General features: G+C 41.2%; 1 protein-coding gene across 2 annotated transcripts in view; it reads right to left on the bottom strand.

The window, feature by feature from the left end:
• The window catches only part of LOC124115600, a 98,638-nt gene that overhangs the window by 15,568 nt on the left and 59,389 nt on the right, over positions 1–23,681 (bottom strand). The window contains exons 2-4 of one of the 2 annotated variants that reach the window (XM_046476657.2): positions 19,209–19,279; positions 10,292–10,360; positions 356–403 (exon numbers count right to left, since the gene is read on the bottom strand). In XM_046476657.2, the coding sequence (XP_046332613.1) occupies positions 356–403; positions 10,292–10,360; positions 19,209–19,272 (181 nt within the window). In that variant the 5' untranslated portion in view covers positions 19,273–19,279. Of the gene's footprint in view, positions 1–355; positions 404–10,291; positions 10,361–19,208; positions 19,385–23,681 lie in introns of those variants that run through there. The other variant, XM_046476656.2, reaches the window with a different exon arrangement.

Genomic DNA, 23,681 nt, shown 5'->3' on the forward strand with positions numbered 1-23,681 from the left:
ACATGCTAATTATACACAATACTAATCTGAATAGTGTCTGTCAACATGCTTATTACATTCCGAGACGCAATACTGGTATGCCTGGGGGTTTCTATACATCACAATATGCCTTCTGCTGACAGGTGGGTTGGTTTCGGATGACGGGACAAAAGGACGGTCAAGGATGTCTTCATGTAGGATGTCTCAAAACTAACTACGTCTTAAACAAACTCTGGGATCTGATATCAATGAAAAATAATACTTGTAAGTATCTTCAATGTGTTTTCAATTGAGAGTCACAATTCCGATGCTTTATATCCGGTAGGTGAAGTGAAATGATCAATTCTACATTCATATTTGGTTACAAGATACTTACCATTAGATAGAGGGCCGAATTCATCTAGTGACTTTTTACTGAACCAAGCTGAAAACAGAAAACACATTTATATACAACGTTTGAAAGTTTATATACAAATAAAGCATATGTGTTTTTGTTGTTTAACGCCGCACTAACCATTATTCCAGGTATATGACGGCGGCCTGTAAATAATCGAGTCTAGATCAGACAATCCAGTGACTGACATCATGAGCATCTCATGATGACATGCAATGAACCAAGCCTGACTATCCGATCAATTTAGTCGCCTTCTTACAACAAAAATAGGTTGCTTGAGACCAGGAATCCACGTAGGTTTATAAATAATACAAAAACGAGGATTACTTACAATGAGAGTGGCTGGATAATGAGATGATGAGAGTGGTTGGATAGAAACAGTGTTGGAAAAGAATCATATAGTTGGAAACATAGATAATTTCCAAATATACTGATGGAAATAAATAAGGGATCGCATAGAGTGTTTGGTCAATGAGTCCGAATGTTGTTATTTTTTTGTGGCCGTTTTTCGGAAGTACATGGTCAACATCTCCAAAACGCAGGCCATCACCTGTAGGAAGACAGGTAGTGCACGTGTTTCAGTAGTTTTTCATGGCACAGTGTGGTATAAAGTCTTCTACTGTAAGACCGATCTCATTGACATCAACTGCGTGAAACATGCCAAGACAGTACATGTGTTTGAAGGAGAAATGGCAGGCAATCGGGATGGTGAGGTCAGGCCAGTCACTGCGAGAAGTTGCAAGACACTTTCAGAAGTCCATCAGTGTCCTCTCACGACTGTGGAACCTCTACAGGCAGACCGGCGATGTTGTCATGGGACGTGGGCGTGGGCGACCAAAGAAAACTACAGCTCGTCAAGATCGTCAGATTCGGCTGATTTGTTTGAGGGATCGCTTTAAACCTGCTCCAAAAGTGAATGCCGAGATCAGAGCTGTCACACATCTACGGTTAAGTGATCGCACAGAACGTAACAGGATGCGTTCAGCGGGTCTACAAAGTCGCCGTCCCGTGGTAGGAATCAAGAATGACTCAAGAACACAAACAGCGAAGGTTACAGTGGGCAAGGCAGCATGGAGCCAAACAGCTGCGTCGTTGGTGATACACCATGTTCAGCGATGAGTCTCGTTTCGATATGGACAATGCAGATGGTCGGATACGTGTTTGGAGACGACGTAATGAACGATACCAAGCATGCACTGTCAAACAGCATGACAGATACGGAGGTGGATCAGTGATGGTCTGGGGTGGAATCACCTACGACAACCGAACAGATTTGATTCGTGTGGATGGTCGTCTAACTGGTATTCGTTACCGTGACGAAGTGTTACGCCCAGTGGTGCTTCCGTTCGCTTACAGAGTTGGGCGGTTGTTCGAGTTTCAGCAGGACAATGAAAGGCCACATACTGCTTTTTTTTAGCCGATTTTTTTAGGCAGAACCAGGTCGCTGTGCTTCCATGGCCGGCTAAAAGTCCAGACGTTAACCTGATAGAACATTTATGGGACGTTCTTGGTCGTCGGGTGCGAGATCGCATTAATCAACCTCGTAATATGGACGAGATGTTTGACTGTTTAAGACAAGAGTGGCATAATGTTCCAAGGGCTACAATCCGGGCATTTATTCGGAGTATGCCAAGACGTTGTCAGGCTGTTGTGAGAGCTCGTGGTGGTCACAGGTCATACTGAAGAACTGAGATTAAGTCATTATTTACCATGTAGCTTTCATCTGATCAAGTGTTGTATTAAAATCTTATGTCTGCATCATTTATGCGATCCTTTATTTTATTCCATCAGTGTAATTTGTGTATCTTTCTATAAATAATGTAATAACAAGTATAATTTTAATGAGAATTACAAAATCAAAGTTTTATTTGAAACTATTTATTTTTCTATTCAAAAATGCTTAATTTCAACTACTTGTCTCCTCCATTTTAATTAATACCAATGTACATTGGTTGCTGGGTTAATTTCCTCCTTTCATGAAATACATTTAAGTGGGCCTAAATATTGCATGTTTCACTATGACAAAACATGGAGCAGGGTAGATGCAGAGGTCACGGCACATATGGCCAGGGCGTCGTAATTCCTGCATTAGTTAGGTACAGACGTTTAGCGTGACAGAGAGGGCAAGTGTTTTGTTGGCCTACTGTTGGCGGAAAGTGATGTAGATGAGAGACGTTCACTACCATGGTGAAACCTGCGAGCAATGGTATGGTTCTGACAAAGTAAGAATCATTATCAGGGCGAGTGTAGACTTTGAACCAATGATAATGAGATTCTGACAAACCTTTGGGGCAAAGTTCGGCAAAGCGACATACGAAGCGTGAGACGATTGGACATGAGTTCATGTTGAATATCTTTCCAACACCCCAGAGACGCCAGCGAAGCGATGGTCATAAGAAAGGACGAAGCCCAAATGATAAATCTGATTTCGAAAAATGTTTACCCCAAGACCGGTTGACTATACTCTGTCTTGTTGAAAGAAATCAAACAACCCTTGCAACTTTTGCTGATGGATGGGTCTACAAACAGTAAGAGACCACAGTAACGACTAGAGTGTAAAGTTCCTGATATTGCTTTCAAACAATTGGCCAGACCAGAAACAGTCTCCACTAAGACAGAAAAAGGCCGCATGTTCCTGAATCTGAAATTTGCAAACAAGGGAACTGATGACGTAAACAGTTTCCTGTACGAACATAATCGTATACAAGTTGTTAAATTAAAGGAATATGTCGCAGATCGTGGGCACGACAGCTCATGGTGTAAATCCCGCTACCTTTGATGGTTAACACTTACCATACAGCTACCAACCTGTTGTTCATATAATCATAGACGACTTCTCTGCTGTTGACTATAACAACCCTCGTCCGTTATTCAAATATTGCCCCAAAATATCATGAGCAGCCTGTTACCAATTGGGATCACAACTTCACAATCATTATGGATGCTGTCGGAGCATGACATAACATGACATAAAATTGACCTAAAGAGATGAACCTCTTGAGTGAGTGAGTGAGTTGGGCTTAACGCCGCTTTTAACAGTATTCCAGTTATATCACGGCGTGTCAGCTTCATGTGGGAGGAAAGCCCGAAGTGATGCAGGTCTCAGACGTTTAGCGCTTCGGTGAAACCCACGAGCATGGGTATGGTGCTGACAAACCTAGAAACATAATCGGGGCGAGCCGGATTCGAATCCACGATCATAGGTTTCTGGCGTGCCCAAGGGACGTAACTGCACAGCGAATCGCGGCGCCTTAGACGACTGGGCCACCTGTGTCCCCTGAACCTCTTGAACGACTTTCAGAGTGGGTTAAGTCAGTGCGTGAGGATGTCATTGCAGTATGACAAAAAAAACTGAAAAAGAGGAAACAGAATTGGAATAAACCAATTCTGTCCCAGGTAGCGGTCATCTAAAGTCTGGCTAACCTACCCGTTTGTTCCCACTGACAAGGTCTAAAAAGCATAACCACTATATGCAAGCATCACTAAGTGACATGTAAAATCTGTCTTATATATGGCCAGCATGTTAGAAACCTGCCATAAACCACGCTTAAGTACCATCGACGTTTGGCTTGACTTTTAAACCTGAAGATATGTTCATTCCTCTTTTGAAGTGGATTCCAAAATTCCATAACGATCCGTACACAGAGAGTGATATTGCTGGGTCCAGCAAATGTACCACCACATCCCTGTCTCCAAGATTAACCATCCTCCTCAAATACAATCACGAAAGGGATTTCTTTATATTCACAGAAAGTGTTTAAGACAGTTGGAACTAATATCATGTGGGTTCTCAAAACCTTTTTGCAATCTCAGAAAGGAACCAAGTCCATGGAGCATTTGTCACCAAATGACGTGCCCCTGGATGTCGTCGTATCTCTGTTCAGGACAATTTGTCACCAAATGACGTGCCCATGGATGTCGTCGTATCTCTGTTCAGGACAATTTGTCGCCAAATGACGTGCCCATGGATGTCGTCGTATCTCTGTTCAGGACAATTTGTCCCCAAATGACGCGCCCCTGGATGTCGTCGTATCTCTGTTCAGGACAATTTGTCCCCAAATGACGTGCCCCTGGATGTCGTCGTATCTCTGTTCAGGACAATTTGTCACCAAATGACGTGCCCCTGGATGTCGTCGTATCTCTGTTCAGGACAATTTGTCACCAAATGACGTGCCCCTGGATGTCGTCGTATCTCTGTTCAGGACAATTTGTCGCCAAATGACGTGCCCCTGGATGTCGTCGTATCCTTGTTCAGGACAATTTGTCCCCAAATGACGTGCCCATGGATGTCGTCGTATCTCTGTTCAGGACAATTTGTCGCCAAATGACGTGCCCCTGGATGTCGTCGTAGCTTTGTTCAGGACAATTTGTCACCAAATGACGTGCCCCTGGTTGTCGTCGTATCTCTGTTCAGGACAATTTGTCACCAAATGACGTGCCCATGGATGTCGTCGTATCTCTGTTCAGGACAATTTGTCCCCAAATGACGTGCCCATGGATGTCGTCGTATCTCTGTTCAGGACAATGTGTCACCAAATGACGTGCCCGTGGATGTAGTTGTATCTCTGTTCAGGACAATTTGTTACCAAATGACGTGCCCATGGATGTAGTTGTATCTCTGTTCAGGACAATTTGTCCCCAAATGACGTGCCCATGGATGTAGTTGTATTTCTGTTCAGGACAATTTGTCCCCAAATGACGTGCCCATGGATGTCGTCGTATCTCTGTTCAAATGACGTGCCCATGGATGTCGTCGTATCTCTGTTCAGGACAATTTGTCGCCAAATGACGTGCCCATGGATGTCGTCGTATCTCTGTTCAGGACAATTTGTCCCCAAATGACGTGCCCATGGATGTCGTCGTATCTCTGTTCAGGACAATTTGTCGCCAAATGACGTGCCCCTGGATGTCGTCGTATCTCTGTTCAGGACAATTTGTCGCCAAATGACGTGCCCATGGATGTCGTCGTATCTCTGTTCAGGACAATTTGTCCCCAAATGACGTGCCCATGGATGTCGTCGTATCTCTGTTCAGGACAATTTGTCACCAAATGACGCGCCCCTGGATGTCGTCGTATCTCTGTTCAGGACAATTTGTCACCAAATGACGTGCCCATGGATGTCGTCGTATCTCTGTTCAGGACAATTTGTCCCCAAATGACGCGCCCCTGGATGTCGTCGTATCTCTGTTCAGGACAATTTGTCCCCAAATGACGTGCCCCTGGATGTCGTCGTATCTCTGTTCAGGACAATTTGTCACCAAATGACGTGCCCCTGGATGTCGTCGTATCTCTGTTCAGGACAATTTGTCACCAAATGACGTGCCCCTGGATGTCGTCGTATCTCTGTTCAGGACAATTTGTCGCCAAATGACGTGCCCCTGGATGTCGTCGTATCCTTGTTCAGGACAATTTGTCCCCAAATGACGTGCCCATGGATGTCGTCGTATCTCTGTTCAGGACAATTTGTCGCCAAATGACGTGCCCATGGATGTCGTCGTAGCTTTGTTCAGGACAATTTGTCACCAAATGACGTGCCCCTGGTTGTCGTCGTATCTCTGTTCAGGACAATTTGTCACCAAATGACGTGCCCATGGATGTCGTCGTATCTCTGTTCAGGACAATTTGTCCCCAAATGACGTGCCCATGGATGTCGTCGTATCTCTGTTCAGGACAATGTGTCACCAAATGACGTGCCCGTGGATGTAGTTGTATCTCTGTTCAGGACAATTTGTTACCAAATGACGTGCCCATGGATGTAGTTGTATCTCTGTTCAGGACAATTTGTCCCCAAATGACGTGCCCATGGATGTAGTTGTATTTCTGTTCAGGACAATTTGTCCCCAAATGACGTGCCCATGGATGTCGTCGTATCTCTGTTCAAATGACGTGCCCATGGATGTCGTCGTATCTCTGTTCAGGACAATTTGTCGCCAAATGACGTGCCCATGGATGTCGTCGTATCTCTGTTCAGGACAATTTGTCCCCAAATGACGTGCCCATGGATGTCGTCGTATCTCTGTTCAGGACAATTTGTCGCCAAATGACGTGCCCCTGGATGTCGTCGTATCTCTGTTCAGGACAATTTGTCGCCAAATGACGTGCCCATGGATGTCATCGTATCTCTGTTCAGGACAATTTGTCCCCAAATGACGTGCCCATGGATGTCGTCGTATCTCTGTTCAGGACAATTTGTCACCAAATGACGCGCCCCTGGATGTCGTCGTATCTCTGTTCAGGACAATTTGTCACCAAATGACGTGCCCATGGATGTCGTCGTATCTCTGTTCAGGACAATTTGTCGTCAAATGACGTGCCCATGGATGTAGTTGTATCTCTGTTCAGGACAATTTGTCCCCAAATGACGTGCCCATGGATGTAGTTGTATCTCTGTTCAGGACAATTTGTCAAATATAAAAGCAAATGTCATCTGAAGTTTACTGAGAAATAATACGTGAAAAGCTGGACTTCTCTATAGATAATATCTCCTTGACATGAGAATAGGACATTAATTCAAGAAGTAGAAATATCTATGGGCACCCATTGTCCTCCTCTCCTTGCTGAACTGTTTTTTTATGCAAACGAGTCGAATTTGATATCCTTCACAATTGCCCAATAGCCAGTTTCCTTCCACTCATTTAACCACCTGAAAAAAACCTCGAAAAAAAAGGACCGGTGAAACCGACTCATCTGTTTCCTACTTAGGTATATGCATAAAGAAGCTGAGGGAAACAAATTATTCACAAAACTGTATTACAAGAGGGGTGACTTCAACTTTCCTTTGATGTCGTGCAATATTTCCATCAGATCCAGCCTTTGATGTCGTGCAATATTTCCATCAGATCCAGCCTTTGGTGTCGTGCAATATTTCCATCAGATCCAGCCTTTGGTGTCGTGCAATATTTCCATCAGATCCAGCCTTTGGTGTCGTGCAATATTTCCATCAGATCCAGCCTTTGGTGTCGTGCAATATTTCCATCAGATCCAGCCTTTGATGTCGTGCAATATTTCCATCAGATCCAGCCTTTGGTGTCGTGCAATATTTCCATCAGATCCAGCCTTTGGTGTCGTGCAATATTTCCATCAGATCCAGCCTTTGGTGTCGTGCAATATTTCCATCAGATCCAGCCTTTGATGTCGTGCAATATTTCCATCAGATCCAGCCTTTGGTGTCGTGCAATATTTCCATCAGATCCAGCCTTTGGTGTCGTGCAATATTTCCATCAGATCCAGCCTTTGGTGTCGTGCAATATTTCCATCAGATCCAGCCTTTGGTGTCGTGCAATATTTCCATCAGATCCAGCCTTTGGTGTCGTGCAATATTTCCATCAGATCCAGCCTTTGATGTCGTGCAATATTTCCATCAGATCCAGCCTTTGGTGTCGTGCAATATTTCCATCAGATCCAGCCTTTGGTGTCGTGCAATATTTCCATCAGATCCAGCCTTTGGTGTCGTGCAATATTTCCATCAGATCCAGCCTTTGATGTCGTGCAATATTTCCATCAGATCCAGCCTTTGGTGTCGTGCAATATTTCCATCAGATCCAGCCTTTGGTGTCGTGCAATATTTCCATCAGATCCAGCCTTTGGTGTCGTGCAATATTTCCATCAGATCCAGCCTTTGGTGTCGTGCAATATTTCCATCAGATCCAGCCTTTGGTGTCGTGCAATATTTCCATCAGATCCAGCCTTTGATGTCGTGCAATATTTCCATCAGATCCAGCCTTTGGTGTCGTGCAATATTTCCATCAGATCCAGCCTTTGATGTCGTGCAATATTTCCATCAGATCCAGCCCCTGGTGTCGTGCAATATTTCCGTCAGATCCAGGCTTTGGTGTCGACATTTCGCAACTCTTGAGGTACAATCAAGCATGCTCTCTCTACGAAAGCTAAGAGCTCAGCTTAGACGTTGTTTGATCAGGGTTACAGGCCTTAGTAAATATAAATTGTCAATCCAAGAGGATAACCATTCTAGATTATCCAAAACAAAATTTGGTGCAAAGGGCACAATAGCTGTAAAATAAATGGACCACGGAAAATCAGTGATGAAAAGCTTTTCAAAGGTTTTATGGTTGACATTTGGAAATCTGACGCATCAGAGACAAAAATGATGTCTCATGCAATTACCTTTTTTTATTTTCAACATATGTTCAGGTGTACGATTGTCTTGCCTCTGCATGTGTTTGTGACGGGAGCTCGCCGTTTCGCGAACACCTGGTATCACCACTAATTGATAGTGAGTCAGAAACACATGCTCATGATATACTCGGAGACGTACAATGGACTCTCCCTTCAGATGCTATTTTTGATGATATAGAAAGGGTTTTGTAACTTTCATGTGTACATACATGTAGCTCCATTTGACCACGTTATCAATCCCATTCCAACATATACAATGTATATAATTTAAGAGTGTTTTGGTATGAGCGGAAAACTAGACAAATTCTCATGCAGTAATGGCCTTGTGATAATCAATTAAAGACAATATTTAGATTGGAAATATATTTTTTATGTTTTAAATCACGTAATGTAAGTCATGTTCATTTTTTAAGGTTCGCATTTTCCAAATTCTTAAAATAAAAAGAATATGAATATGCATGAATCATTGTTTCAGTGGACCTTTCTGAGGTTTTCGCCGCTGGTTTTCAGTGAGACTTTGCCTTTTATTCCCCATGGAATCAGACTCAGCTCATAGTCTCCAGCGTTGACTTTTTGAATTCATTTGCGAGTTGGATAACACATACTACTGGAAGGAATAGGTTTGACTTATATATTTAAAGGAAACAGTGTAGAGTCCACCTAGATGGCTTCAGTGTGCTTAAAGCCGAGAAGGCATAAGGATATTAGGATATGCACTGGGGCTGTTTGATTGAATATGTCATTTCGCCTGCAAATATTAGAGAAAATAATAAAGGGTGTAAATACAAACGGAAAGGCAATCGTTGACATTTTGAGCCGTTTCCACTGAACGCACTGAAGGGCGTGTGAAATAAACCCTTTATTTTCTGCTTCTTTGCCACGACCTTTTCTTGCAAATTAATTAGCCAAGAATCTTCCATGTCATGCTGTTCACAAGAGAGTTCTTACAAGGATACTATAATAATTAGTTGTTTGGTCGCATGTACCACCTGTGTACACTCCTTCACTGGAGGAAGTGGATTGGGATACTATTGGGCTTACAACTGTTTTTATGGCCTACAAGGACACCAACACTTACACGGCGCCAGAGAGCTGTCATACTGGATTAAAGCTAGTATTTGTATATGTAGGGAAAACTAGTTTAATCTGCTATTGAGAGAATGTAAGGATCATAAGTACGTCCACCAATGAGGACACTATATTAATATGTACAGAACATACCTTGGTAGGTGTGCATGCGAATCCACAATGCCCAGCTGTAAGTCCATTGATTAATAACTGTTGTATGGTCATATTAATCACTGCATTGGGTATCATGGAAAACCGTGTGATGTTAACGTATTATTAAAGACGTTAGGTGAACAGTAGGGGCATCTTGGCGCTGTGGACGAAAGGCCACTGAAGTCTAGGTGATACTGATTTTATGAAGTTTGAATGTTTTACCATATAGATGTTTAAGAAGGCAGCTTAGAAAATTGTCATGTTGATGAGCTTACTTTGTGTTACGCTGAACTTAAATGCCAAAAGCATTACCCTGGAGAATGTATATTAGTGGTTTATGACATCCCTAGCGCGTTGTGGTTATTTTGTCACTGCCTGGAACCATTACTTAAATTTTTTTAATAATTTAAATATGTACAATTTATTTAAAAAATGGAGAAAACGTCTTTTAATCATAACTTCAATGCGATTATTTTCAGCCTAGTGGACTGTTTTTCATTTTTCTACTTTTTAATACTCAGAACACAAACAATTGTCATGTTTGAAGATCAAATACTTACAGTTTCGTTTGTCGACATTATCTACCCAGTAAGTATCATCTAGGGAGAGAGACCTGGCGAAGGAAAGACCTGAAACACAATGCACATACAGTCAATATACGAAATAGACATAAACAATGTTCTGTAGCTCACTTGGAAAGGTTTTATTTTGCTTATCATTCTCACCATTGTTTCAATGTTGAGAAATCTGATAAGATTGATACATCAACAAATATTTAGTTGTGATTATTAATAAAAACGTGTAACCTGATAGATTACATTTACTGCTGTATATAAGGATGTTACTTTAGATCCAACTATCTAAATTAAAGAAATAATAAATGCTACAGTCATTTTGCTACATATACTGGACAATGCGAACACAGCACCAGTATAAGATTCGAGTCACATGTTACAGCCACACAGAAGACGGGCTGTTTGTAAGTCGAGGTGAGCTGAACAACCATTGTATGTCCCACCTATGTATTCAGAGGAACACTGTTCTTAGTCATTTCAAAAACCGTCCTGTTGCAATGGTCCACAATAGTCCTTCGTGGCATTATCAGGATAAATTAGTCAGACGACGAGCATATATTTATGTTAATGATTATATCGAAATGATTTGTATTTTGAAAACAACACTCTTAGGTACTCCTGAGCTAAGTGTATAGGTTGACTTTACAGTCTTTGGGATAAGGACATTCAACTATATTTATTCGAAAGAAACTCTGTGGACTCTGGTAGAATAACATGGCCATGATCGGAAGACGTAACTCTCCACAGAAAAAGAAATAAGCGACAGGTGTTCAACGAATGATTGACTCTTCAATGAAACCTTCATGAATGAAACTTGTAAATCTGCATTTCACTTAAGTATCGATTGACAATGTAAACATGAAGTGGAGAGCTTCGTTGTAGCGTCAAACTTACATTTCACGCCAAAGTGCAGTAAATGTTTTTTCCCGGAAGTTATCGGCATTTTAACAATGAATCCCTACAGTATGAGGAAATTAAGAGTGATGTAAAGACCATAATGCAACTAGTAGGGTCAGAATTCAGTTTGAAGCAAGAACGGCATTTCTAGTGCTACCTGGTGTTACCAGTGGTGCTGGTATTGATTTACTAGGAGAATGTATGCGTCCTGTTACGAGATGCTTCTGTAGAGGGATCTCAGTTCCTCACTCGTTAACCTGCACACATCTTCAGCGGTCACTCCGCTACGTCAGCAATGCTGAAGGCATTATGACTGATCAGCTATGAATGAGTGCTTCTCTTAGTTGTGTGGTTGACAAGTAGCATGGTAGTGGATACAGCAGACATTTACACGTAAACAGCAAGCTAAAGGAATTCCGGAATTTGATAAAGAATTAGATATACATAGTCAGTGAAGGGTGTCGGGATACCATAGCGCAACACACCGGGTGTCTGTTTACAGATATGTACGTCACATCGTGTCACATTGTATCTGATTTTCGATGGAGACACGTCTAAACAAAGAATCAGTTACAGCTCATATGTCATAAAAAGTGTAAAAGATTAACAGAATAAATATATAAAAGCTATAAAACACATTCCATATTCATAAGAAATATATGTCTTCTGATATACAAAATCCACCATCTTTCTGGAGGTTTACATCAACGAAAATGTTTGATGAAAAGATTTCACCAATTTTCACCTTCGGTTCAGAACTGTGAGGATTTCAGAAAACATACAAAGGATACAAAACTAAATACTTTGAACGTTTACTTCAGCTGCAAAACAACTGAAGGAACGACGCCGCAGGTGAATGTGGAAGACATATGCAGTATATCGTCACGTGACTAAAACTCTTGCTATGAACACTAATCGATTACCTACACAAACGTATATATGCTGTACGGACTGGAAGTAGTTGGTCGCATTAGCTGGGCTACTTACATCAAGAACATCATTTCAAATACGGATTTTGATATGTTGGAAATTCAACACTGTTACAATTTACACTTATACAAAGGATTCTGGAGTGTGACTTTCAAGAATGGCACAGCAATGTATTTCTTAAATCTAAACTCCAAGCCCATTCAGAATTACGAACTCGCTATGTTGATGTGCATAATTCCATTAATCCATCTTTAAGAACCTTTGTAAATCTTATGTCGTACGATCAATCATCTGTATGAATATTTACATCTTAAGTTAAACTTTCGCTTCTCATGTAATGTTCAGTACGTTATATGTATACATATTTTCATTAATACGTCAAACATCATGTCTTTAAGTTGTATGGGCATGTGGCCTTAGAACTTGTGAATAAACTCTTTAGTATTAAGAAATCTATATTGAACAATTTCGGTGAAATTATAGCATGTGTTAATGTATCGCTATCAAATAGTGATAGCTAAACATGTGTTCGCAAAATGGTTAATGTTATTGTCGGAATCCTACAATGGACTCTGATTGTGGAAAGGCTTTTGTCACTTCTATCTGCAGATGTGCACAATGTTCATATCACCATATCTGCCGATACTTGGTCTGTGTCGTCTACACGTGCGTCATCATAACACGATTATGCATGGCCACAATTTAATGGTCTGGGACAGAGATTAGAACAAGACAAGTGCATTTCACAGCTTTACACGTTCACACCAATAATCTAGTAGAGGACAGATGCATCCTTGTAAGTAAACAATTTACAAGGTGTTATCATCTGATTTGCAACCTTGATCTAGGCATTGTCGTGGCATGCAGAGAGACATACAAAGACTGAGCCCAGTTTGTGTCGCCAGTCTGCCCGGCGCGCCTACATGTTGATGGTTATGTATGATGATGTGGGCAGCCCTGCTATTTAACTCGCCTTTGTTTCTGTGTGTCCTACACAGATATAGGAACAGATTATCTAGGGGCATTCTGCCCCCTTCCAGTAGGCGGGAGAAGTTAAGTGTATGATGATCACACGCTGTCGCCCAGGGCAAGCACGTCGGTCATAGCTAATGGTCCCAGATTGCCAGAATGTTGCCATCGGTGTGGATGAAGCTCGGCTGTTAGTTTACTATAGCACTGCAGCCTCATGTGTATGATGCCAGTTAACTATCTCACGATGACATCAGTGTGGCCGCTTGGGGCGCCCGCCAGGGGCACCTGCTCACCATTGTCAACAACGTTACACATTTAGATACATACAATTCCCTGTATCGCTTGTTTTGTAGCAGACACAATAATATGTTCTACAGGGCAAACGCTGAAACACGACTGAGCAGGAGTAACGCGATAAGTCCTCTTGTGTTGTATAATAGGGTTGAGATGGAGCTTGCTTTAAGAGGAAGGAGGGTTGTTATAGTATTGTAGTCGTTACGTTCCTTGCTTTGAATAGCCGTAGTCTACTGTTTGATGTATATTGGAGGCATCACACGGCACCAAGATGTCTTTGTGACTGGAGGTTACGTACGTTTTCAATTTAGATCCAATACCTCCGCGTTTGATTCGGTTATCACATATGAAGAAATGAACGTCCAATTCTTCAAGGTGATGTGGTTTATCTATCCACAGAGCGTGTTGTCACATAATCAAGAGAGAGAGAGAGAGAGAGAGAGACAGAGAGAGAGAGAGACAGAGAGAGAGTGAGAGTGAGAGAGAGAGAGAGAGAGAGATGGTAAGTTCCATTACGTGGTCTCGTAAAATATCACAGATTCATTTTATTGTCATGGGTACTATTTCAGGAAAGAACAAACACTAGTCATTTTCTTATTATTATACCCTGGCTAGTAGGTTAACATATGAGATATGAGAACTGTACGGCACTCTGTGTGCGTGTGCGTGTGCGTGTGCGTGTGCGTGGGTGTCTACATGTGTTTATTGTGCAACGTCGCAATCAACAATATTACAGCTAAATGACGGCGAGCTGTAAATACTCGAGTCTGGACCAGACAATCCAGTGATTCATGTTATGGGCAACGACCCACGTGGTCGGGGTACTTTGACATGCCAGGACACCGCGACTGACACCCGATCCATGAAGACACCTGTTACGACTAGCACAGGTTCTTTGGGACCGATTCTAACCCGGAATCACCCTATAAATGAATATGTATTTTTGTTGTTTAGCTTGAAATAAAAAAAAAAATAGTTGATATGTTAAACATGGATACATTTTACTTCCAAAGAGATTATTAGCAACATGGTCCGCCCCCATCCACCAGGTGTTCGCAGAATGTGTGAGCTTGTTCTTTAAACCGTCAACCACGTAATAAACAAAAATTCTTCAGCAAAAGAAAAAGCATGAAAGAAGGACTCTCGGCGGAGCATACATGATGTAACGACAGCTCGTTTTCTCTTTCTTTACCATGCTAGGATCATGCGTGGTATTTAAGCTTGTTGAACACACGATCTGAAAGAACCTCACAGATTCAGTTTCTTCCTACTTTCTACTTGACGATGCTACAATGAGTGAGGTTAGTTGTTAGGCATGAGAGCAGCCTTGGCTGGAGGCCTAACTTTGCTGTCAAGATAACTATGTTTTATAAATTCAATTATCAAAAGCAAAGTGAGTTATTACGTATCTGAACTAACCGTCAAGCCAGGACGCATTTCTGGAAGTAAGAGGATTACTACAAGCATTCGGAACAGTTTTTCAACATTGTGTAATTTGTACCATGGTGTAAAAACACTTGAACATGTGTCGACGGGAGATAAATTAACACCGTCTCTCGTTGTGACAATCTTCCTTCCAAATAAACACATGAACAAAAAAGTACACATTTTTGCCACAGGCTTTGCGTTGGTGCGAGTTTAAATCTCATTATTCCAATATTGGTAGGTCTGGTTTGTTGTCCGTTACTGGGTATATGCCATTCCGCTGATTGACTTCAGATATTGATATTTACAGTTTCAGGCGGTTTTCACTGATGCATAAATTGTATTATGTTTCGTTCAATGGTATTCAACTATTTGCTACATGACGCAACACAAACCAATCTCACTGACAACGTACAAAATACAAACCTGTAAGATTGAAACCCATAGAGGTCATCACGCTTGTGTGTTTTGGGATGGTAAATATCCTGAATTACGAATATACATTATATTTAGCGAGCCTTGGCGAGCTCAATACATAGTGTTTATTCCTAATTCAAAAACGTCGAAAAACCTGTTCTCATCAGCTAAACATTGAAAGTTTCCCTAGAGTGTGCGCATGAATATATATTGCGTCAGAAGATCAGTGATGTGTCAGTCAGTAACAATCGTCAACATAGTTCAAACTGAAACCTGTTTCATCGACAGCGGCGCAATTACATATAGGCATAAGTACAATTGCCATCACATGTTGTTTTTACGCGGCAATCCACCGGTCCACCCGCTAGAGTAACTGCCCTTTATCAAAGGGAAGCTACTCTAACCCTAGTCTATGATACGCCATGTTTACAGTATGTCCTGTCATAGCGTTGGGAAGTGCAGAGTCAGATGTACACACAGCGACAAAATGAAACAAGGTAACAATTCCAACATACATTCGGTTGAATGGAACTGTCTTATTTGGGGGGAAAGCCCCCAAGCTGCACAAGTCTACCTACAAATACTTTGATTTGAAAATAGCAAAGAATTTTTGAGTAGATCGGAAGCTTCGGGGTCCATGAAATATGTAAGCGTTGTTCCATAATAGCAGCGATAGGCCAACACAAGATCTTAAGGTTACGCTTAGAGTCACCTTGGCGGGTATGTATATGGCACAGGAACTGTTGTTCGGTAAATGAGTTGGGTTTTACAGCGTGCAACCAAACCAAGGAACTCATTGGGGAATCGGGGATTCCGACATAAAACAAAACTACTCCGATTTTAGTACATATTTTGTATGTTATAAAGGGATATATTCTCAGTGACGAAAAAGTACAACTTTATAGATAACAACTTCTCGTTTATTCCATATAGCGAAGTTTCAGTGAAGAGTCTTCCACCATTATGAGGCTGCACTTTCATCACTTGGTTGTCATCACTCCAGCTTGATAACGGTGTAAGAATCTACACCGAAACGTCGCTGTATGCAATGAACCAGAAGTTGTTATCCATAAAGTTGTACGTTTTTCTTACTTATTTGCTAACTTCTAGAATGCCAATCAAATGATAAAGGCTGAGTGTAAATCGGGTAAAATAGTTTCTGTTGCAACTTGTGATGGGTTTGTATCTATATTTGGCAATACGGACTGGACTGAACAGGCATATGTGAAGTAGTACCCAGTTTGGCATTATGTAGATCACTGGACTCCGGGCTTTCGACAAAAAAATTGTCGTTTGATTTATGGTTTGTTGTTTTGAATTGTGTTTGTTACTCGGCACAATGTTTGTTTCTGCGCTGACGTGTGCTGATTGGCATAGTGTATGCTGCTTGACATATGGTATGCTGCTTGGCATATGGTATGCTGCTTGTCATAGTGTATATTGCTTGACACATGGTATGATTCTTGATATATGGTATTCTGTTTTGCAAAGTGTGTGATGCTTGACATATGTTATTGCTACTTGACATGGTGTATGATGTTTGACATATTCTATGGTGCTTGGCGTAGTGTATGCTGCCTGACATATGGTATACTGCTTGGCACAGTATTTGATGCTTGACATATGGTATGTTTTTTTGCATAGTGTTCGATGCTTGACATATGGTGTGTTGTTTTGCATAGTGTTCGATGCTTGACATGTGGTATGTTGTTTTGCATAGTGTTCGATGCTTGACATGTGGTATGTTGTTTTGCATGGTGTTCGATGCTTGACATATGGTGTGTTGTTTTGCATAGTGTTTGATCCTTGACATATGGTATGTTGTTTTGCATAGTGTTCGATGATTGACATGTGGTATGCTGCTTTGTATGGTTGTTGCTGCTTGTCATAGTGTTTATTGCTTGACATATGATATGCTTCTTGGCACAGCGTGTGATGCTTGACATAGTGTATGATGCCTGACATATGGTATGCTGTCTGATATAGTGTATACTGCATGGCACAGTGTATGTTGCTGGACATATGATATGTTGTTAGGCACATTGTATATTGCTTGACATATGATATGATTCTTGACATTGGTATGCTGCTTGACGAGTGTGATGCTTGACATTATTTGTTGCTTGGTATAGTTGTTGCTGCTTGACTTATGGTATTTTGGCTAAGTGTATAATGCTTGACATATAATATGCTTCTTGTGTATGCTGCTAAATATATGATATTCCACATGTTGTTTCTTGATAATGGTAATGGCCTACGGTATGATATTTGGTGTCGGGTATACTGTTTGGAATGCGGTCTATTGCTTGGTAGGACTATTTTAATACTCAAAATGCTATTGACATACACGTGAAATACAACAAACAACTTTATGCAACTTGTTAAAGAGAACGTGTATAAGATTGTCGCAGTCAAACAGCAATCTATTTAACAAACCCTAGCCAGCCACATGGGTTCTAGCAATCAATAGAGCGCCATATCAACGTCGTGTGTGCTCGCTTGTAGCATTCTTCCGCTGTGGCGAGATGCAAGCAACACGCTACCTGTGGTCATGGTAGTCAATGGATAATTCCACGAAGCGGAAGCCATTTCTAATCAGTCTTAATCCGGCAGGGCAAATCAATCCTGACAGAAGCATTCACACAAAATACTTAATTACAGTCTTCCTCTGACCTATGTAGATTGCCCCCTGGTTGCTACAGTGTTTTTCCACCTTTTGTCTAAACGAATGCATTTGACTCGATCTTATGAAAATTAAAAAAAAATGCAAGCAAATAAGAATTCAACAGAGAGCATTAATTAGGAGTCAATTGGCACCAGAGTGTTTTGGATCTAGTGGACGCTGTAGTGGCTATAAGCATATTGAATCATGTCATCTGGAGGATGGAGGTCTATACTTTTGTGGTCAAGAATACTTTTGATTTTGCGAGAATATATGAGCAGGAAATGTTTCATTAAACCTTTTTTCTTTGCTGTGCATTGCGTCAATAGTTTAAAAGACGGAATTTGTTCATTTTGATTGAATTACATACTGAATTATTTGAAGGCTTGATCTTTTATGGGTTCATTATAACCATTGCATGTATAAAAAAAAGCTTGATAAAAAATATATGAGTATTATGTTCGCTTGGTTGAGTACGACTCGCCAACGTATTCAGAAACAACGACATGCAATCCATACAGGCATACGATATGCAATTGTCGACTCGTTTTTAACCCAGCGAGGAGTTCGAATGCGCAAAATTTACTCATATATCTGCTAGTCGATAGACAAATAAATAGCATGCACATTTCTGTTCGTGAACACACATTAGCTTAAACAATACCGTATGCTATCATCTTGTTTTAATAGCCGCATTTTTGAAAAATATCAAAAAAACATGTGTCAGGCGTAATTCAATTAGGAATCATTGAATCATTGGTATTCCTTGTAGTATTCATTTCTGGATGGTAAGGAGCTTCACCACAAGTGTCGCCTACACGTGTATTGAGGTTGTTGGAATATGTTAAAATGGTTTCGTTTAGAAAGTTTCGTTGACGAGATACACAACTGTTTGTTTCGAAAATCACAAGATTCGATGTAATGTAGTTCAACAATAAGTAACAGGAATAAACTTCTGTTTGAACGGGACTCTGTCAAAAGCAGGAATGGATCTTTCGAATAAGTGCACATAGAGTGAAACACGCACATATTCTGTGGCGCGTTAAAATTAACAGTAGACTGTACAACATTGAATTTTTCAATATATAATAAGTAACGAATGTCACTATACATATAACAGTTACCAGAAGTTGACAATAATCTGAGTAACATAACTACGCACAGTGGACAACTTCATGAACAATAAACATAGACTTCATACGATGCGTCATCATCAATCAGAAACTACCAACGAAGTTTCCGGAAGGTTCCGGGATAATACCCCTAAGAGTTATTAATTGTTTCAGGAGTAGCGTAGCGACCTACCTGTGTGTGACAACAATACAACGAGGGGCAGCAGAGCGCTGAGGGCGGCACCAGACTGTTTCATGCTGCTTCTGAAAGTAGAGGAGATGTGAGGTAAGACGCAGTCTCTCCAGGTCATAGGTAAGGCATTGTCGGTGGACTTCACTTGGACGTTCTGACAAACACGACTGCAGGAGTAGGCTTTGAATGTATCAACACTGACGTAAAGGGCAGAGTGGGTGGGGGAGGGAAGAATGAGGGGGCGGGAATGCGGGAGGAGGGGTGGAGCAAAGGACAGTGGGGGAGGGAGATTGGCTCTTTAATGAATCCAGCCGTGGGTGGCGGGCGGGCGGTTTCCTCACAGTATTTTGATTGGCTCAGCCGAGTCTGTAAAGACAGGTGTGGAACTATCACGTTCTAGCCGGTCGATCGTGCCATTTTCACTTAATTCGCTGAGTGTTGTCCCTGCACAATTAACGTGGGCCCACGTGCCAATATTTTTCTCACTCTACAAACATATCTCATTTTATACTTTACCATTTTGGGAATGAACCACGGACAACTATATTTTGACATTCTCAAGGGGCGTATTATAGCTATTTGTAGACATATGTTTTTCACGAATTGTTCATTTTATGCGTGGCTTTGAAAGGTCCGATGGCTGACTGTGACGCATGCCTTCACCAGTATAGCTATATTCCACGTCATCGTATGACATTCAGTATCATGGTATGGCTAGACTGGGGCTGCAAACTCCAGATCAGTTAACAACTAACATTTACAAACAGTTGGTAAAGTTTTCCAAATTTCGGTTCCCCGTAAATTATTACCTTTCATACCAAAGTATTGACAATTGTGAATAAACCCAATTCATCCTCTTTTCAACTTTTCCAGCTGCCCGTTATCTTTAATCAAGCTCTCTGCACACCATCATCCGGGTTCGAGACATGTTCAGTCAAGAATGGTTTTTGTAGATGGCCACTGGAACCCGGAAGTAAGTTCAGCGCCATTAGCACGTGCTGAAGGAGAGTAAATGGATTCCTTTCTTTCGATCTCCGTAGGAAGGGAGGAAAGTGTGAGTGTTTTTCTTCCTTTCCAACTCTGATCGGTGACATCCGAAGGTCGGCTTTTAATACCATCCGTCATCAGCACAGTTGGAGATAGAGGGAGGACAGTTAGGCTACACTTGCCAGTAGTGTTGCTTTGAGTAGATGATCCATTAACATTTGTCCGAGAGTTTGAGTCAACAAATACTCGTGCTACTCGTTGTCTGGACTTATGCACTGGTATTTAAGGTCATTATGGAAGAGTGATATTGTTAAAGCTTGACTGTATGTTTGTGACGGGTGCCACCGGTGGGGCAGGATACGCTCAGCTTTTCGCGAACACCTGGTATCATCACTATTTTATAGTGATTCAGAAACGCATGCTAATAATATAGTCGGAATCATACAATGCTTTTATTTATTTGAATGATGCTTTGTATCTTCACAAATATAAGTTAATACAAGCGACAAAACATTTACATAATCATCAGAAATCTCAAGTCAAAGAAGAATCCATTGAATGATTCCGACGATATGTTATAATCATGTGATAGTGATGATACCAGGTGTTTGCGATAATTTGAGCGTATTCTGCCCCACCGGTGGCACCAGTCAAAAACACGTACAAGCGTCAAGACCTGTGTTTTATGTTTTATAATAACAAGGGTTTACATTCTTTGCTGAAAACGCGAAGAAAATCATGCTGTGTACTGGTGTTCTCCATAAAATATCCCAGTTAGTTCAATACCACAGAAAAACAAATTTGATTTATTTCTAAATAATCGTTAGAGAGCACTTAATCATCATCTCAAAATTCTGTAGGGTAATCCCATTCCAAGCAAAAGCGTGTTAATGACATTTGTGATTGGCGCATGGACAAACTATGAACACCCTTTCTCTGAAGCTGTGGTTGGGGACTGGGGATGTGTGCAGTGCGTGACCACGTTATTGTCTGTGCTGTCACTACAGAAGCCAAGGGGATAGAATTACTGTTATCTAGTCACACGTAGTATTGGAACTAACAACAGTGACCTTCACTTAATTTTAAAGTTAATGTGTGAAACAGTCATGGCACGTTAATGCGCCATCTGTTTGAAGGGAATGGCACGTTCCTCAACAACTGGTATGAGTTATGAGTATACTTTCGATAATAGTTTACTGCTGTGTAAAATATTTTGACAAGATGGTTTGTTTCCTGCACATACATACGTGACATGTGTTGTGGTATTTCGTAATGTATCCCCTTTTCTAATAGCTTAAGTCAACAACAAGGCCTCTTTGAAACGTTTCCAGATAGAAAGTAATCATAATATGAGGCCATTTTCCCTGGTTTTGTGGATGAGCCACGCGAAGATCCCTTGACTATAGAACGTCAACGCCAGGGAGTAACCCGTCCCGATTATCCACCGAAACAGTAGAATTTCTATTGGGCGAAAAAGACAAAATAGCGGATAAAAATTGTATGAATGGATCACTGAAAATCAGTGATGACACCAGGTGCTCGCGAAAAGACTAAACATGTCCTGCCCCACCGGTAGCGCCCGTCACTCACAAAAAAATGACTGCTATATTAGAAATATTATGTAAAACAACTTTTTCTACGGTGAATAGTGGTTTTTGAAGTAAATCTAAAAACATCTGGGATGAGCGTCAAGCAAGTGGGAATATAATTTGTTTTCACTCAGCAATATTTTCCAGCTACGTGCCAGTGGCCTGTAACTAAATGACTCTGAACCAGACAATCCAGTGATTGATATTATTAGTAACGACCCACGCCGTCTGTGTCTAGGACGCTATCAACCAAGTCCCCGGGACATTTGCTAGTAATGAAATCCTGTGCACGTAGCTTGCTACAACGGTTGTGTTATAAGTGTTAATCCATATCACATTTATTTTACATCCTTCATGTTAGCATTGTGGATTGTAATATCAACAAGAAAAAAACTGATCATGCTTAATTCGGAATATTAGATCCCATTGGTCTTGTAATGATCGACCATACGAAGACCTGTCATTGATAGGAACGTCACATTATAACATTTTTTCATACCTCCATGTCAGAATGATGCGATCTGATTGGTTTACGTGATCTTGATACCATACTGTGTAGCCCGCCTTGGGGGGTAATAAATTTCACAGCGCAGGAATAAATCTTTTATACCCCGCCACGAGTAATACAGGCTGCATGTGGATTTCTGAGAGACAGAATATATCCCTCATACCCTGCTTCAAAGAAAAACGCCACACGCTTTTTCCGAGTCAATGGAAGTCACGTGATGTAGCTCAAGTTAACAGCTGTTTTCTATCAATTTTAAATTTGTGTTAATTGATATCAATGTCTCATTAAATCGTGTCGGTAAGATAAATTCGTTGTAGCAGGATCACTCGGGGTACATGGGGTTTTATGTGTCCCTCGTTAGGTTTTATACCATGAGGGCTCGGCTCGGGGTATGAAACATAAACGTGGGACGCGTAAAACCCCATGTTCCTCCGAGTGATCCTACTACAAGTTATAACTTTTCTTTGTAGTTTAACGCCGCGTTCCAGGTATATGACGAGTCTTGAAACAGACATTCCAGTAGTTGACATCATGAGCCACGCAATCAAGATACGATGATATGCGACCCGTGAAGATCCGGGGTAGAATAGGTCTTCAGCAACCCATGCTTGCCGTAAAAGGCGACTATGCTTGTCGTAGGAGGCGACTAACGGGATCGGAAGTTCTGTTTCAGACGTTGGAAAATAAACAAACGTAGACCCACGTAGACTCACACGCACACGCACACGCACACGCACGCGCAAGTGCAGAACAGTTCTCATATCTCTTATCTTAACTAACTCCAGCCAGGATATAATAAGAAAATGACTAGTGTTCGTCCCTTCCTGAAATAGTACCCATGGCAATAAGATCTGTGATCTTTTACGATTCCACTTAATCGCATAATGGATACCATCTCTGTCTGCATTTAAATATTTAATGAATACAAAAATTACAACATTGTAAAGAAATCACCGTTCAAATTTCACTGCCGATTTGTAATGGTATTTTGACAGTGTACTTTTATTATATTAATCTGCACTGCGCATATTTTGTTGATAACGTATAACTCCTACTTTTATCCTGCTCGGGTTATGTTCACCCTTATTTCATATATATATCGATTGCTAGAGACAACCATTCACTCTAAAACAAGAAGGCACAAAAGAGAGCGTGAGCTCAACTGCTTCTCAAATACCACTAGAGACCAAACTACTCATCACCCATTTACTGTTCCCGTGTCCCTGCTGTGATTTCTCAGATCGAAGTTGATGACAGTAGGTAGTCAAGGTCATCCTAAAGTGGGTCTCCAATAACTTACAGATAGCTTCGTCTTGTAGTGCTGTAGACGGATCTGTTTCGTTATGTGAATGGACGGTTCTATGAGTTCATTATAAAGAATATTTACCA

Source organism: Haliotis rufescens, unplaced genomic scaffold, assembly GCF_023055435.1.
Source record: "Haliotis rufescens isolate VD_foot unplaced genomic scaffold, xgHalRufe1.0.p SCAF_2, whole genome shotgun sequence".
NCBI lineage: Eukaryota > Metazoa > Mollusca > Gastropoda > Lepetellida > Haliotidae > Haliotis > Haliotis rufescens.